This window comes from Thalia democratica, chromosome 4 (assembly GCF_965202585.1).
Source record: "Thalia democratica chromosome 4, ktThaDemo2.hap1.1, whole genome shotgun sequence".
In the NCBI taxonomy this organism is placed as follows: domain Eukaryota; kingdom Metazoa; phylum Chordata; class Thaliacea; order Salpida; family Salpidae; genus Thalia; species Thalia democratica.
This window is the reverse complement of record NC_139168.1, coordinates 13,893,670-13,907,213: the sequence shown is the minus strand read 5'-3', so window position 1 is coordinate 13,907,213 and position 13,544 is coordinate 13,893,670. Positions and strand designations below refer to the sequence as shown.

Sequence of the window (13,544 nt, the reverse complement as noted above, 5' to 3'; positions counted from 1 at the left end):
ACCATGTTATTACAAAATTTGATAAGCATGACCTTAAAATAATACTACAAACACAAAAAAAAATTAAACAATCTGTAGAAGGTATTAATAATCTTTATAATTCTTCATCAGATTTTAGAAATATATTTAAAGAATATAAGCTAAATAATAGTTAAATTCAAAGTTAATATTACAACTTTTATTTAGAAAACTCTTGAATAAAGTGATTTTAAACTTTTGTATTTCATAAGATTTTCTAAAATATCAAATTTACTTAAACTCGTTTTCATAACAGCAAACTTGACGAAAATACTTAAATTATCGTACACATTTATTGTTTTGTCCTCGACAAGACGATAAACTGTTTCCAAGTGGTGCACAAAAAAATAACCGAATGTTTTTTCGTTCACCACGTCTTAGAACCATTGTTTTGAGCGCTTTTCTTTGTCGTTCAACGAACAATATATACAGTGATAGGTATCGCTTCTTATAACTTAATTACCTAACAACTTTTTTATTACCTTACAGGTTTTTGCCCATGGTTGTATAAATCGGCCATTTGGTAAGCCCTGTATTATATGGTGTCCGTTAGCATGAATAGTTTTTTTTGTTAAAATTTAAAAACTTTTTTTGAAGGTCATTTTGTCTTAAGTAAACTAACTTTCTTCTTGAATGTGTACTTTAGGCTTTATGAAGACTGTTTACTCAATAGGAATATTGCTATACTTCAAACCTAGTTTGTTTAACTTGTACTTGCTGATAACATTAGTAGACTCTTATAGATGTGGGGTGCTTTTTGCTGTAAAGTGATACGTCTATTCTAATAAAATTATAGTATATTTGTACTACATAATACTTGTAAATTAATACTATACGTCGCTTTTTATTCTCATTAAAACTATATTCTTTTTCTATTCTATGAAAGATAAAGTTAAAATGCTAAAAAGAAACATGAAAGACAACTACTGTGTTGATATTTAATAAAAATACACTTATCAAGTCTTTTTCCTCTAATAATTTTTTAAGCTTCAAAAGTATCTGTTATTAGGCCTACTTTGATCCATAAAACATATAATATGTTGCTTGGTAATTTAGTTCTCATAGTATTATTTTCATAATATTTAACATAATAGAAAATTTGAAATGTTTAACTTACTATTAAAATTTACAAAAGTTGTAAAAACTCATTCAATCTTATTGACGGAAAATAAAAGTTTAATTTAGTATGTTAAAAAGTTACAATACAAATTTAATCAAAATTATATATGCAAAAAAAAAACGTTGAACAATGTTTGATATTTATTGGTTAGCAACAAAGTAGAGAAAAACTAAAAACAAAAACAAAATTTAATTAAGAAATAACTTAAATGTTTTTAAGGTTTTAAGAAATTAAAAAATGTAAATTTTTTTATTAAAATTATTAACTTTTAATAACAAGTTATATAGATCAAAATAAGCCTATGTTAGTTTTTAAATGTATTTAAAAGTTCTAATAAAAAAGTTAATATTAGAAAGGAAAAAATCAATTAAATTAGTTTTTATATTTCATAAAAAATTTGCGTAAAGCTTAAGAAAATATATATCATATAAATAGAAGTTTTAGAGCGAAATGCATAGTGTGTTTGTACTTCATTGTAATAAAAAAAAAACGTTTTAAGCAATTATAAGTAGTAGCACAACTGAAATTAATCTAACATATACTATGTTTAATTACATATATATGTGTTTATCTAGCTGAAATATAAAATTAATTAGCAGTTGTTAGCTGTGTTTTAAAATAAATAATACCTTTAACAAACAAAAAATATTTACATCTAAAAGTATACTTAAAACAGATATAAGTATTAATTTACACATAGTAAAAATCAGAAACTTAAAAAAAAAAATCTTTATGCGTTCAAAACAGTTAGTAACAAACTCTTAAAACTCATCTTTATAACAAATAAATTTAAAGTCGTTTTGTTTTTACCCAAGTGATAAAGATGAAAAAATCAAATGTGGATATGATAATTAAAAATTCAACAGCAGTGTAGTTTTAAAAACTAATAACAAATAATAAATAATGCCTTCTTTTCAAGTAAAGAGATGTTTTTTTAGCATAAAAGTCAAGCTTTACTAAAACTTGGTAAATTTCAAAATACATATATATATATAGAATTATAAAGAAAAAGGCAAAAAAAGTGTTTCACTTTAAGGATCCTCATCTGTTTAAGTTCTAAAACTCCAAGTACGAAAAAAAATCAGTCATACAGAAACAAAATAAACTGTTCAACCAAGATACTCCCCACAAACAAAAATGCTAAAAACTTGGCAAAATAATATATATCGAACTAAATTAATATATTTATATTCTATACATAGATGATAAAATTAAAAACAAAATTGCTTATTAAATGAGACACTCGGCACTCTCGGATCCGAACACCCACTCCCTCAGTGACGTCACAATCTCCGGCCCGACCGGCTTCTCGTAAATTCCCCTCGTGACGTCACCGTTCGTCACGGGCGAGTGAACGTTGTCCAGGTAGATGCCGTTGAGCTTCTGGCAGAGCTGGCACTCGCGGCTGGGCAGGTGGTAGCCGAAAAGGTTCCACGGTTCCAGCAATCTCCACCTAAATAAATATGAGCAAAAATAATTGTTGAATAAAACAAAAATAACTTATTTAGTTAAAAACTTAGAGTAACTAACAACGTTTTATGTAAATCAAGATTTCCAAAAATGAACCTTACGGCCTTCTTGGTGGCCATTAAAAAATTAGGAGACCATAAGCAGCAATGGGGCCGAAGGGGTAATTTGAAACTTACACTAGATATTCTGAAGATGGTGATGAAAAGCAAAAAAGGTCTTAGGCGTATGTAAGGTAAGTTTTTTGAGAAATCTTGTCGCAGGGAGCCATAATTTTTTTATTTCTTTAAAAGGGGCATTTAAAATAAAATTCTAGGAAAACCTGATTAAAATTGACATAGATTATAAAAAATAAAAATTTCGTATAGGTAGTTAAAAGTGTACAAATGTTTCTAAAACTTGTTTATTTCGCTACTTTTCTAGGTTCAGTGCTAAAGTTTACCTTATCAGTTTCTTTAAATGTATTGGTCAGCTGACAACGTTTAACTTAAAATTGTCAACGAACATTCAAATTTAAGAATAATGGTTTGCTAAAGCAGTATAACTTTCTAAACTTTATCAATAACTAATTTTTTGGATTTTTTATAAAAACATTTCAAACAACGAAGATAATTCATAAAAAGTTATTTTAGATTACAACTGTTTGTATAAATAACTTATGGCACCTACAAATACTTTTATCCAAAATGTAGCAAAGTTTTGTTTTGCATAAAAAGCAAACCTATAAGTACACCTACAATGTGTTTAACAACTTTATTACATAAAACTACTTTCAATTTAATATTTTAACTGTTTATAATGGCTCACTTGAAGTATTCCATGTAGGCAGTGTCGTTCATGTCCAAATAGTTTATGTAGTCGACCAACTTTCGGTAGTCATCTTTGTAATCATCTACGAATATCGCGCTGTGTGGTGGTAAGACCTGTCAAAGTATTGTGCTTAAAATCAAAATATTTATACTGTTTTTCTTGGTCAAACGTGCCTTTTAAATAATAACTGTATAACTAACTGAATCCAATGCGAGTCATTTTAAGGGTTTTAACGTAAATTTCAAGTCTGTTATTTTTTACCTCATGTGATTGTTTTAAAATAAAGCGAATGCGCCAACGATAAATGATGTATAAAACTTAATGTACATAGAACTAGCTACAAAACTTTCAAGTTTAAATCCAAGAACAGATCAACCTTAAGGTCGAACATTTAACAACTAACACGCAAGTAATCTTCTTTTTTGGCACCCCAAACAATTCAGTTTAAAATTAAACTGTTGAGTGTACTAGTAAAATCTTTTTTGATTATTTCAAAATAACAAATGGTTGTTTTAAATTAAAGATTCTTTCATGAATCAAATTAAACTAACTCTATAATTTTACAACAGTAAAAGCTAACTTTCAAGTAGTCTTCCTTTCTTGCGCCCCAAACAATGGGAACGGTGCCTGAGGCGAGGGCAGTGTTGAAGAGCTTCTCTGTGATGTAATCCTTGCAGTGGTGCGCGTTCTCAAAAGACAGGTAGAACTTCGATGAGAGCAAGAACTTTCTGTGCTCCTCTGTTGTGAGTGTTTTGTTGTTAAAAAGTTAAAAAGTTATTACTAAATTTAATTTAGTTCAAATGGGTTTATAGTTGTGTATGAGGAATTAAAACGTAAATAGCACTATACAAGAAGTTACTACTCCCTTATAAACAATAGATTTAAACTATCAAAAAATCAAACGTACGAGCAAACATGTCCCTCCTGGTGGATGGAGGAGGAGGATTGTCGGGAAAACATTTTCCTCTTCTGTCAACGTCCAATCCCGCATCAACAAGATCTTGTACCAGCTTCATCCTGTTTTCCGCTCCTGTTCACAATAGTAAGGAATAAGTGTTGGTAGTTTATATCAATGATGAAAAGTTGTTAACGATAAAGTTTTGTTCTCCGCTTCTGTGTTATAAATTAAAAATTAAACTTTAAAGAACTTGTATTGCTTACGTTAATTCTTAATGATTCATTGCTATTTGGACTTAACTTTATTCTCCGCAGCTGGTGTGTGGATAAGTGTAAAAAAAATAGTAGTTTTCGACTTTAAATCAGGTTTTGAACAACATTTTAATGATGAGTTTGCGTAAATGCAAGTTTGAATGCATTGAAAGATTATAGTAACCCCCATATAATTTAATTTATCGCTTATTCAGATTTTCAAACAGCTTTATTTTGTCCTCAACACTTGTTTAACTTATAAGAAAAAATAAAACAGTAAGTAAAGTTATACAAAGTTTAATTTTTTTGATGCCAAAAAATAATGAGAAAGTGAATAGTAATGTGAAAATTGGTTTGACTTTCAAAATATTGAATAGTTATTGTTTAATGGTTTAATTGGAAAAGGCATTGCTTTGGTTACTTAACCGTGAAATTTTTAACATAAAACAAACAAAAATTTATACACTTCAGTGCTAAATAGGCAACTAATTGTATTTTAATAACCAGGGTTAATAGAGTTCTATAAATATGCAGTTTTTACTTTTCTACTTTTTTTTTAAACTAAACTTTCGTTTGTTTTGACTGAATGTCAAGCTCGTTTAATTTTAGTTGAATTGCTTTTAGTAATCTAGCATCTGTGGTTTGTACTATTTGATAAATTTTGTTGTTGAATGTGAAAAGTGTTTAAGTTAGTTTTAATCTAAAAACAAATAAGGCTTTGTGTTTTTTGTTTATACCAGGGTTTAATAAATTAGGTAATTTTCCTTGGGGGCCTTTTCAGAAGTTTAAAGGGCCATACACTACAAATGGGACAAAGGTGGGCGTGACAAGCAAAGGGGCCATAATGCCATAAATTGAAACTTACACTAGATATTCTGGTGTTAATGATGAAGAGCAAAAAAAATAAGGTCTTAAGCGTATTTTACAGGTGGTTTTAGAACTTACATTAGACCAGGGATTCCAAAAGTGAAAAAAAAAAAACTGCAAAGGGAGATGGACATAAGGCCATCATTTGAAACTTACACGAGATATTCAGGAGTTTGTGATGAGAAGCAAAAAGAGGTCGTATAGTAGTAAAGGAGGCAATTGGTTTTTAATTTTTTTCAAAGAGGGTTTTATGAAAATAAGTTTGGCAAACCATAGCTTATGCTGTTTAATGTGTTGTTTCTCATACTTTGTATTTAAAAACGTATTAGTAATAAATTTGTGCAGTTTGAAGTTTAAAAGCATATAAAGGTTGCTACGAAAGGTAAAGTTCTTTGTTGAATTTAAATACCTATTAAAAAATATAGTCCCAAATTATTTGTTTTACTTGTTTTAAGATCTACCAAGCACGACTTAAATGGTTTAAGCAAGTAAAAATTTAAAATAAAAAGTTTGAAACATGTTTAAATTGGAGCAAAACATTTTTTTATGAATAAATGTTTAGTTTAGTATAAATTTTCTTGACTGTTTAAAATTTTATTTGTCTGATTTTGTTCTCTTTTACGCTATGTAACTTTTTTGTGTACAAACAAATTAGATAAGTCTTATTCACAAACAGAATGGAAACTATAAAATATTTTCTCTAAAACACAGCAATTTAAAAAAGGTTACTTATTAGCTAATAAATGTAGAATAATATTGAAACAAGCCTTTGGTGATGGCGCAGTTAGAAACGATCCAAACACACAACTTCGTCTTCTGCTGCATCGTGTGACTGATTCCTGTGTCGTCGGTGTCCTTGAACTGGTTCTTGAAGCCCTTTAGGATGTCCGAAGGGTTCCCGTACGACTTATATATCGTCGAATCCCGTCTGATGGTTTGAAATAATGTAAAATGCAGTAAAACTTGATGAAAATAATAGTTTATTTTTTTTTCCTTTACGTTTTCATGTTTTAACCAAAAGTATTGTTATTTTAAACTTCAGTGAATTTTGTTTTGTATTTTGTTTTCTGTTTGACTTTGTTGTGTATTTATGATTTTTGTTTTTATTTAAAATTAAAATTAAACAAAATATGCATACTAAACTACAAAAAATAATATTGATATGAACTTATCAATCAAATGATACAATATAAAAAAACATTTAAAAAATGTAACGTTTTTATGTGTTTATACAACATTCGTTTGAGAAAGATACATTGAAAAAGAAAAAAAAAAAAGTATTAATGTTAAAGCTTATAAAAACAAGAAATATATATCAACTAGTTTTACATAGTAATAATATAGAATTTTTTTTTCGTTTGCATTTAGCTTTATAATCTTTTTATTTGCTAGTTTTTTAAAGTTATTATTGCTACTACTTAAATAGTGTTCAAAATCAACAAAATTGAGAACAATTAATAGCAATATAAATTTATTAAACAGACTTCAATAAATATTTTAACTTCTAAATACCTTCTTTATCTAGCAAGTTTTTTTATAAGTATTACATCTTGCTTCAAAGAAAAACAAACAAGCTAATTTTTCGTTTTGAAATAGATCTTAGTTGCTATTGATTTTATAACATTAACATTCCGCTTTATTTATTTAATTCCAATTAGAGCTAACTTGTTTACGCTGTTTTTAAAAAGAGCTGTTTTTTTTTCGATGTACATTTATACATATTTTAGATAACCAATTTTAGTTGCTCAAATAATTTTATAAGCAAATACCAACATTTAAGTAATCAAAAGTATTAATTTAGCAAAATCAATTGTTGTCGTTTATATATGTGACATTTGATAGCTGCAATGAAAACTGCTTCCTTGAGATAGTCATCAATTAAGATGATCTAAGGATTTAAGATAACTTGAGTTAGACAAACAAGTAAGAACAACGATGCATAACTTAAATTTAATCTATAATGTGGACAATAAATAAACTCGTTTTAATTAGGGTAAATTTTTACAACTGAGCTTTAAAACTTGAAGTTTGTTATCCGAAATATCGAAAGAACTTAGAATTACCGACGCCGATGAAAACATTGTTATAATGTAGTAGACGTCATAAATCTAACCTGAAAGTCATGGTCCAGTTGAAAATGTTGTCAAATTCTGCAAAGTCCCTTTTGTTGCTGTTGAGAATGTAACTCGGACTTTCCATGTGCTGATACACGTAATAATGGTTAGGGTTTCTGTTGCGAACGAAAATTTATTGAAATTGCAATTTTTTTGATAACATTTAAATTATTATAATAGTACACCAACTTTAAAACAAAGCATCGTGTAAACATTGACTTCTTTTTTATAAAATGAACTAACAATTGGATTACCGTGATAAAGAACAATATGATAAATTAACTATATTTAAAACAGTTTAATATTTAATGTTTCGAAATTACTTATAAAAAGTTTCAGACAACTTAAATGAAACTAGATTCATTATTATGCAGAAATTTTAAGGTACAATGTTGAAAAATTTACCTTATAAATTATATTATCTAATCATCTATTTTAAAAAAAAGCTTATAAACTAAAGTTTCCTATTTTTTGAACAACTAAAATTTTAAAAATTAAACATTTCTATCTATTTTAAAAATTACCGTACCATTATTAGTTTTATACTAACAATACCAACAATTCGAAAATGACTTGTTTTTCAAAACTAGGTTTTAAAATATAATGTTTCAATTATCTAGTTTTGAAACTATACAAATTTGAGATAAAAATGAAAACTAACTAACCTTATTTTTGGAAAGTTGTCAATTCTTGTTTCAATAAAATGAAAAATTAAAGCTCCCGTTAAAGGATCGTTTTCCTGAAAAAAAAACTAGTTCTAAAAAAGTTTATGAAAATTTTTTACAGTATTGTTTTATTATCCACTTTATATATATGTTAGTATAATTTACGCATAAAAATCAATGTTTCACTACAGTTGTAGTATTTTACTTATACTTATGAACAATTTTTGTTGAAAAATTTTTCAACTTTTATTTTTAGTACTATGTAAGAAATTTCCATAATTAGTTAATTCTCGTGCGATTGAGGTTTAAACTGTCAGTCTAAGATATAAATAAATATTTACAAAAACACGTTTCACGCTTAAATACTATCTATTGATTTAATTTATACTTAATTTTACTTTGAACTAGTAAATCTTGCTAATAACTTGAGTTTAATGTTTTTTTAGTTTAAACTGTAATGTTATTTTATTTTGAAATTTTTTTAAAATTATTAAGTTTTATATTCCGTAAAATAAATTTTTAAGCTTTTATTTAATTTTAAAATATGCTCAGAGCAGTAATTTTGTCAAATTTTTTAATCAAAGCAACTAGGTTAGACAATTAGACAAGTTGTTATTAAAATTATAAATCATGAAACAACTGATACATCGTTTAAAAACAAAATACTTTTTTTTATAAACAAGATTTTATTTACAAAAATTGCAGGTTTAAATGCTTGAGATTAGGAAGGCCTATGTAGTTTTACGTTTATATATTTTATTTTTAACTCTTCAATGTGTTCAACGCTTTTATAACTCTAAAATCTTTTATCACGAGTACTTGTTTCATACTTTAGTAAACTTAAACATGAAAATAAAGTTACTTTTAATTTAAAAATGTTTTAAATCAATTTGATTTCCATACCATACCGTTTCCGGTGTAAATGATTGACCTTTTTCGGTTAACACTGTAGCTAACAGCAAATGTGAAAATGGAAGTAAAACTTTTATGATAGAATGAAGTTTTTGATCACTTTTGAAAAAAAGAACATTTTTTACCGAATAAAGAACACGATTTTGTAAATAATTATTTCACAACCCACCTTCTAAGACGAAATTTGAAAAAATTATTTAAAATTTATAATTTATTAAATCAACAATTACTGTTCTTAAACTAATGATTTCAGAAATGTAAAAAAAAATTATAAAAATTAATTTTTAACTTATGATTCCACGACCAACAGTTTTATAGAAATAAAAAGAAATTAAAACATTTCTTTTATTGTTACTCACGTCAGTAAAATTGTCTCTTTAGAGCATATGTTTTATCTTATGACCACAGTTTTTAAGTTAGCAAAACATAAAAGTATACGCAAAGTTAAAAGAGATTTCTATAAATTGATTTTTATTCAGTAAATAATAAGCTTTATTAACTTAATTATGAAAAATACAATTATTTTTTTTATATCTGTATTCAACAAAATTTCTTTTAGGAGTAAAGTTTAAATCTAAACTTTAAAATAAACATATAAAATGACTCAATTTTAATAACATGTTTGTTTCATACATTGACTAAATCAACCTGAAAATATAAGATATTTTAGATTTTTTTTATATGTATCATAGTAAAATAAGTGCCATTGAAAGAATAAAACTTATGTAATTTTCTAAGGCTCCAAAAAAAAAAACTTGTTTGTTAAAAGTTCTCAAAACGAAGTTAAAAGTTATTTTTTTACAAAAATAATATACTTTATAATGTTTATAACAACACTAGCACATAGCTGCATAAAATATCCTACACATTTTAAAAAAGTCTTTTTTGAAAACATTTCAATAAAAACTTAAAACACAAAAACTTGAATAAATTTTTGCAACAGCTCTATAATCTGTTATACATTCATTATTACACATAAAAACTAAGCCCTCAAAACATGTTATACTTTAAAAATGTTTGCTGTATTCATAAAAAATGTTCGATGAAATGTCCTACCCTAATGAAGTATTTTTGTTTATACATTTTTCATAATAAGTTTTTGAGTAGTTAAAAATTTTTCTTTTTTGTGTTGTTAAGATTTAAACTGTCAGCTTGAAAAGATCTTCGACCAAATCATTGCAAACAGCATATATTTTACGCATAAATCTTTGCTATAGGAAAATTTACATACAATTTTATTATGAACTGCTGTAACTTTGCTGGGAACAAGATTTACGTAGATTGTTTAAAGTATATTTTGAAATTTATTTTTGCGAATTTACTATTATTTTGCTTTGTTAAACATGAACTTACTCATAATGCAAAATATTGAGCAGAACAATGTGCTGAATAGTATTATAAAGATTTTAAGTCATGGTAAAGATTAAAATGTTAGAAAAATTAAAAAAAAAATGGTAGCACAATTCAAATAGAAAGGTTTTTGTGCAAAAAACGCATAATGCTCGTAGCAACATGAAAATTCATTAACATGTTATAAACTGAATTTCAAAAATTCTAATTATTTTAAAGTTTTTCATATAAATAAAGTTTGTTTATTTATTCTATACGTTAAGCATGTAATTTATTATATCATTTTAATTAAAACTTTTATATGTACTGCATCGTAATTGTTTTACACATAGTTAGCCGAAGAAAAAAATTAAAAAAAGAAACAACAGTAAATTTTAAATAAACTATACATTTTAGACCATTCAAAAATGTATAAGACATGATAAAAACAAAAACTAACGTATTTACGATCATCAGTGACAATGCACTTTCCGCATTCTTCGCCCAACTCGAAATTCAGTCTGTCACCCCATGGTCTGTGCCAGTACAGTATGTATTTCTGTTATTACAAATAATTACTAAAATAAAAAAAAATCACTTCAAAATGTTGTGTTACATGTAAAAACTGTTTCTTCTAAAAAAGCAGATTTAAATACTTAAATACAAAAAACAAGTTCGTTGAAAAAATATTTGAAATTCTAAAAACAAATATTTATTTACAGCTGTTTAAACAAAATTCTAGTTAGCTGAATAACTTATTTTATTAAACTAGAAGCAAATACTTCAATAATGAAGCGGCACTAATTATTTGATGATAGTTAATTAACATTTATATATTAAACAATTTTTTATTTTGACTAATTTTACGCTATTTTAATTTCAAATCACGTTTGTTTACTGAATAACTTGTACATTTTAAGAAACTTTACTTTTAGTAAGAAAAACCTTTTAAATGAAAAGTGAAAATAGGTTTTTATAATTTAAATAAAAGTTAAAGCATACATTTTTCAATCATTTTAAAGGGCCTTATATTTTACAAAAACAAAAGCAGTAAAAGTTTAGGAATCATTTTGAACTAGTTCATATATCATACAATAAAGTTATACAAATGTAATTGTGAAATTGTTAAACATTTATTTTACAAGTACTGACAGTCGGTTTGAATTGTTATATTTTAACAAAACCCATTTTCACAAAAATAAAATCTTGCAAACTTTGAAGCCATAGTCATAAGTTTGGCTAGTAGCGTGTTTTGATTAAGGAAAAAATGGTTAAAAATTATTAACTGTCTTAAACGAATAAAAGTTTTGATAAAAGCTTTAAAAAATTTTTATACAGATTTAAGGCAGTACGTAATAGCTACTCATGATATACGTATTATTAACAAGTGCATTCATATATACGTGTACGGTTGAATAAGCACATTATCCAATGATTAACCGGTTCAATGAACTTCATGAAAATATTCTCCTGCTAACTTTTGAAACATTTTAAAATGATATAGTGATTTGAAATTTTTATTTTTACAAATTATTACATTAGTTTATTCATCAATAAAAAGTATGTATAGATCAAATCGAGTCAGACTAAAAAAAATTTTCCTAAAAATGTGACTAGTTAGCAAGATAAACTTTTGAAAAAAAAAAGATGTGAAGCACAATTATTTTTAAGTATGTAAAAATTAAAGTTATTAGAAATATAAAAACATAAAACATTTTAACTTTTTCAAACTATTGTAAATAAAACATAACTGATACTTCTATTTTGCTTCAAAATATTGAAAATATATTTATTCAATATATAAACGTGGATCACAGTGTAATAATAATAAAAAACTGTCTTTTAAAGTCATATTATACCAGTGTTAGTGCAAAACAAAAACAATAACATTTTTCACAAAACTTTCCAGTATAAAATAAAATGTTGTAAAAAATAACTAAAAAAAATTTATTAAGCAACTTAACTCATAGTTTATAAATCAAAACAGACCCTGTCTTTTATGGCCTTCAGCTTGTCGGGCAGCCTCAACAGGTCCAAATGCACTTGTCTCTGGTCCAACTTACTCTTTCTCACTTCAGGGACTTTTCTGACGATGCTATTCGCATCGTGGTTGAAAATGACGACGACCGTCAGCAGGCTCATCGTGGCCATTATGACGTAGAACGACGTCATAATGGATTTTTGCTTCAGCTTTTTCATTGTGAGTTTTATAAAAACTAAAACAAGTTTGCTTTGTGAGTCCAGTACTTGATGTTGTTTAATGACATTGACACTTAAAGGTTACTTTTTTTTAAATAAACATGATCTAATTCAGTTTAAAACAAGAGTTTTTGTAAACACAAATTCACTACTATAATTATCGTGTAGCATAGATTTCAAAATACATAATTATACGTATAAAACATTGATAGTATTAAAAAAAAAACTTATATTTTATTCAAAACATACAAACTTGGCATTTATTAAAAAGCTTAAACGTGTATGCGTTACATACAAAAATTTTATTGAGGTTTAAAATGTTTACTGAGGTGTAAAATGCTTATTGAAGAAAAAATAAAGACGAAAAAACGATGCTTATTCAGATGTAACACTGTTAAGCGGAACGGCCGATACAATTAAAGTAAATATTTACAAACATTTATTTGGACTTAAAAAAATATACCTATTTAATTTTTTCAAATAAAACTAATATTTTACAAGAAAATTTACTTAAAAACTTTATACAAAAAAAAGCTCGACAAAATTATCTTTTTGTTTTTAGACGCATCAAATTTCATTGACTTAAAAAAATCTTAGTTGTTTCAAATAACTTTTTGTAAATTTTATTTTTGTTGTGAAAAAGGTTTTCGAAACTAAAAAAAAAGAAAAAATTGAAAGTAAGAAAGAATTTTGAACAGTCTAATCGAAATTTAAAAAAAAAGTCAATTTAAATAATCTATAAAACTACAACTTTTTTTTCAATAACTGATTTATACTTTATTTTTGGATTGAAAGTAATATTATAACTTTTTAAGCAGATTGGAAATTTTATTAGCTTTAAATTTATATACATTTATTAATTACTATAAAACACGAAGCTTGTCTAAAACTTAA

General features: G+C 26.0%; 1 protein-coding gene across 1 annotated transcript; it reads right to left on the bottom strand.

Moving 5' to 3' along the window:
• Positions 1-1,854: 1,854 nt before the first annotated feature.
• Positions 1,855-12,670, bottom strand: LOC145834605 (alpha-(1,3)-fucosyltransferase fut-5-like). Its single transcript, XM_082942076.1, has 9 exons — positions 12,441-12,670; positions 10,912-11,010; positions 8,211-8,284; positions 7,545-7,661; positions 6,199-6,359; positions 4,323-4,445; positions 3,996-4,153; positions 3,413-3,528; positions 1,855-2,591 (listed from the first exon to the last, which is right to left on the bottom strand). The coding sequence occupies exons 1-9, from the start codon at positions 12,648-12,650 to the stop codon at positions 2,369-2,371; spliced, it is 1,281 nt and encodes a 426-aa protein (XP_082798202.1). The 5' UTR covers positions 12,651-12,670; the 3' UTR covers positions 1,855-2,368.
• Positions 12,671-13,544: the final 874 nt, after the last annotated feature.

Coding starts and splice junctions, on each gene's coding strand:
- LOC145834605 (XM_082942076.1), bottom strand. CDS start 12,650: ATGAAAAAGCTGAAGCAAAAATCCATTATGACGTCGTTCTACGTCATA. Junction 4,154..4,322: donor CAGGAGGGACATGTTTGCTC/GTACGTTTGATT, acceptor CACTCACAACAG/AGGAGCACAGAAAGTTCTTG. Junction 2,592..3,412: donor GCCTACATGGAATACTTCAA/GTGAGCCATTAT, acceptor ATATTTATTTAG/GTGGAGATTGCTGGAACCGT.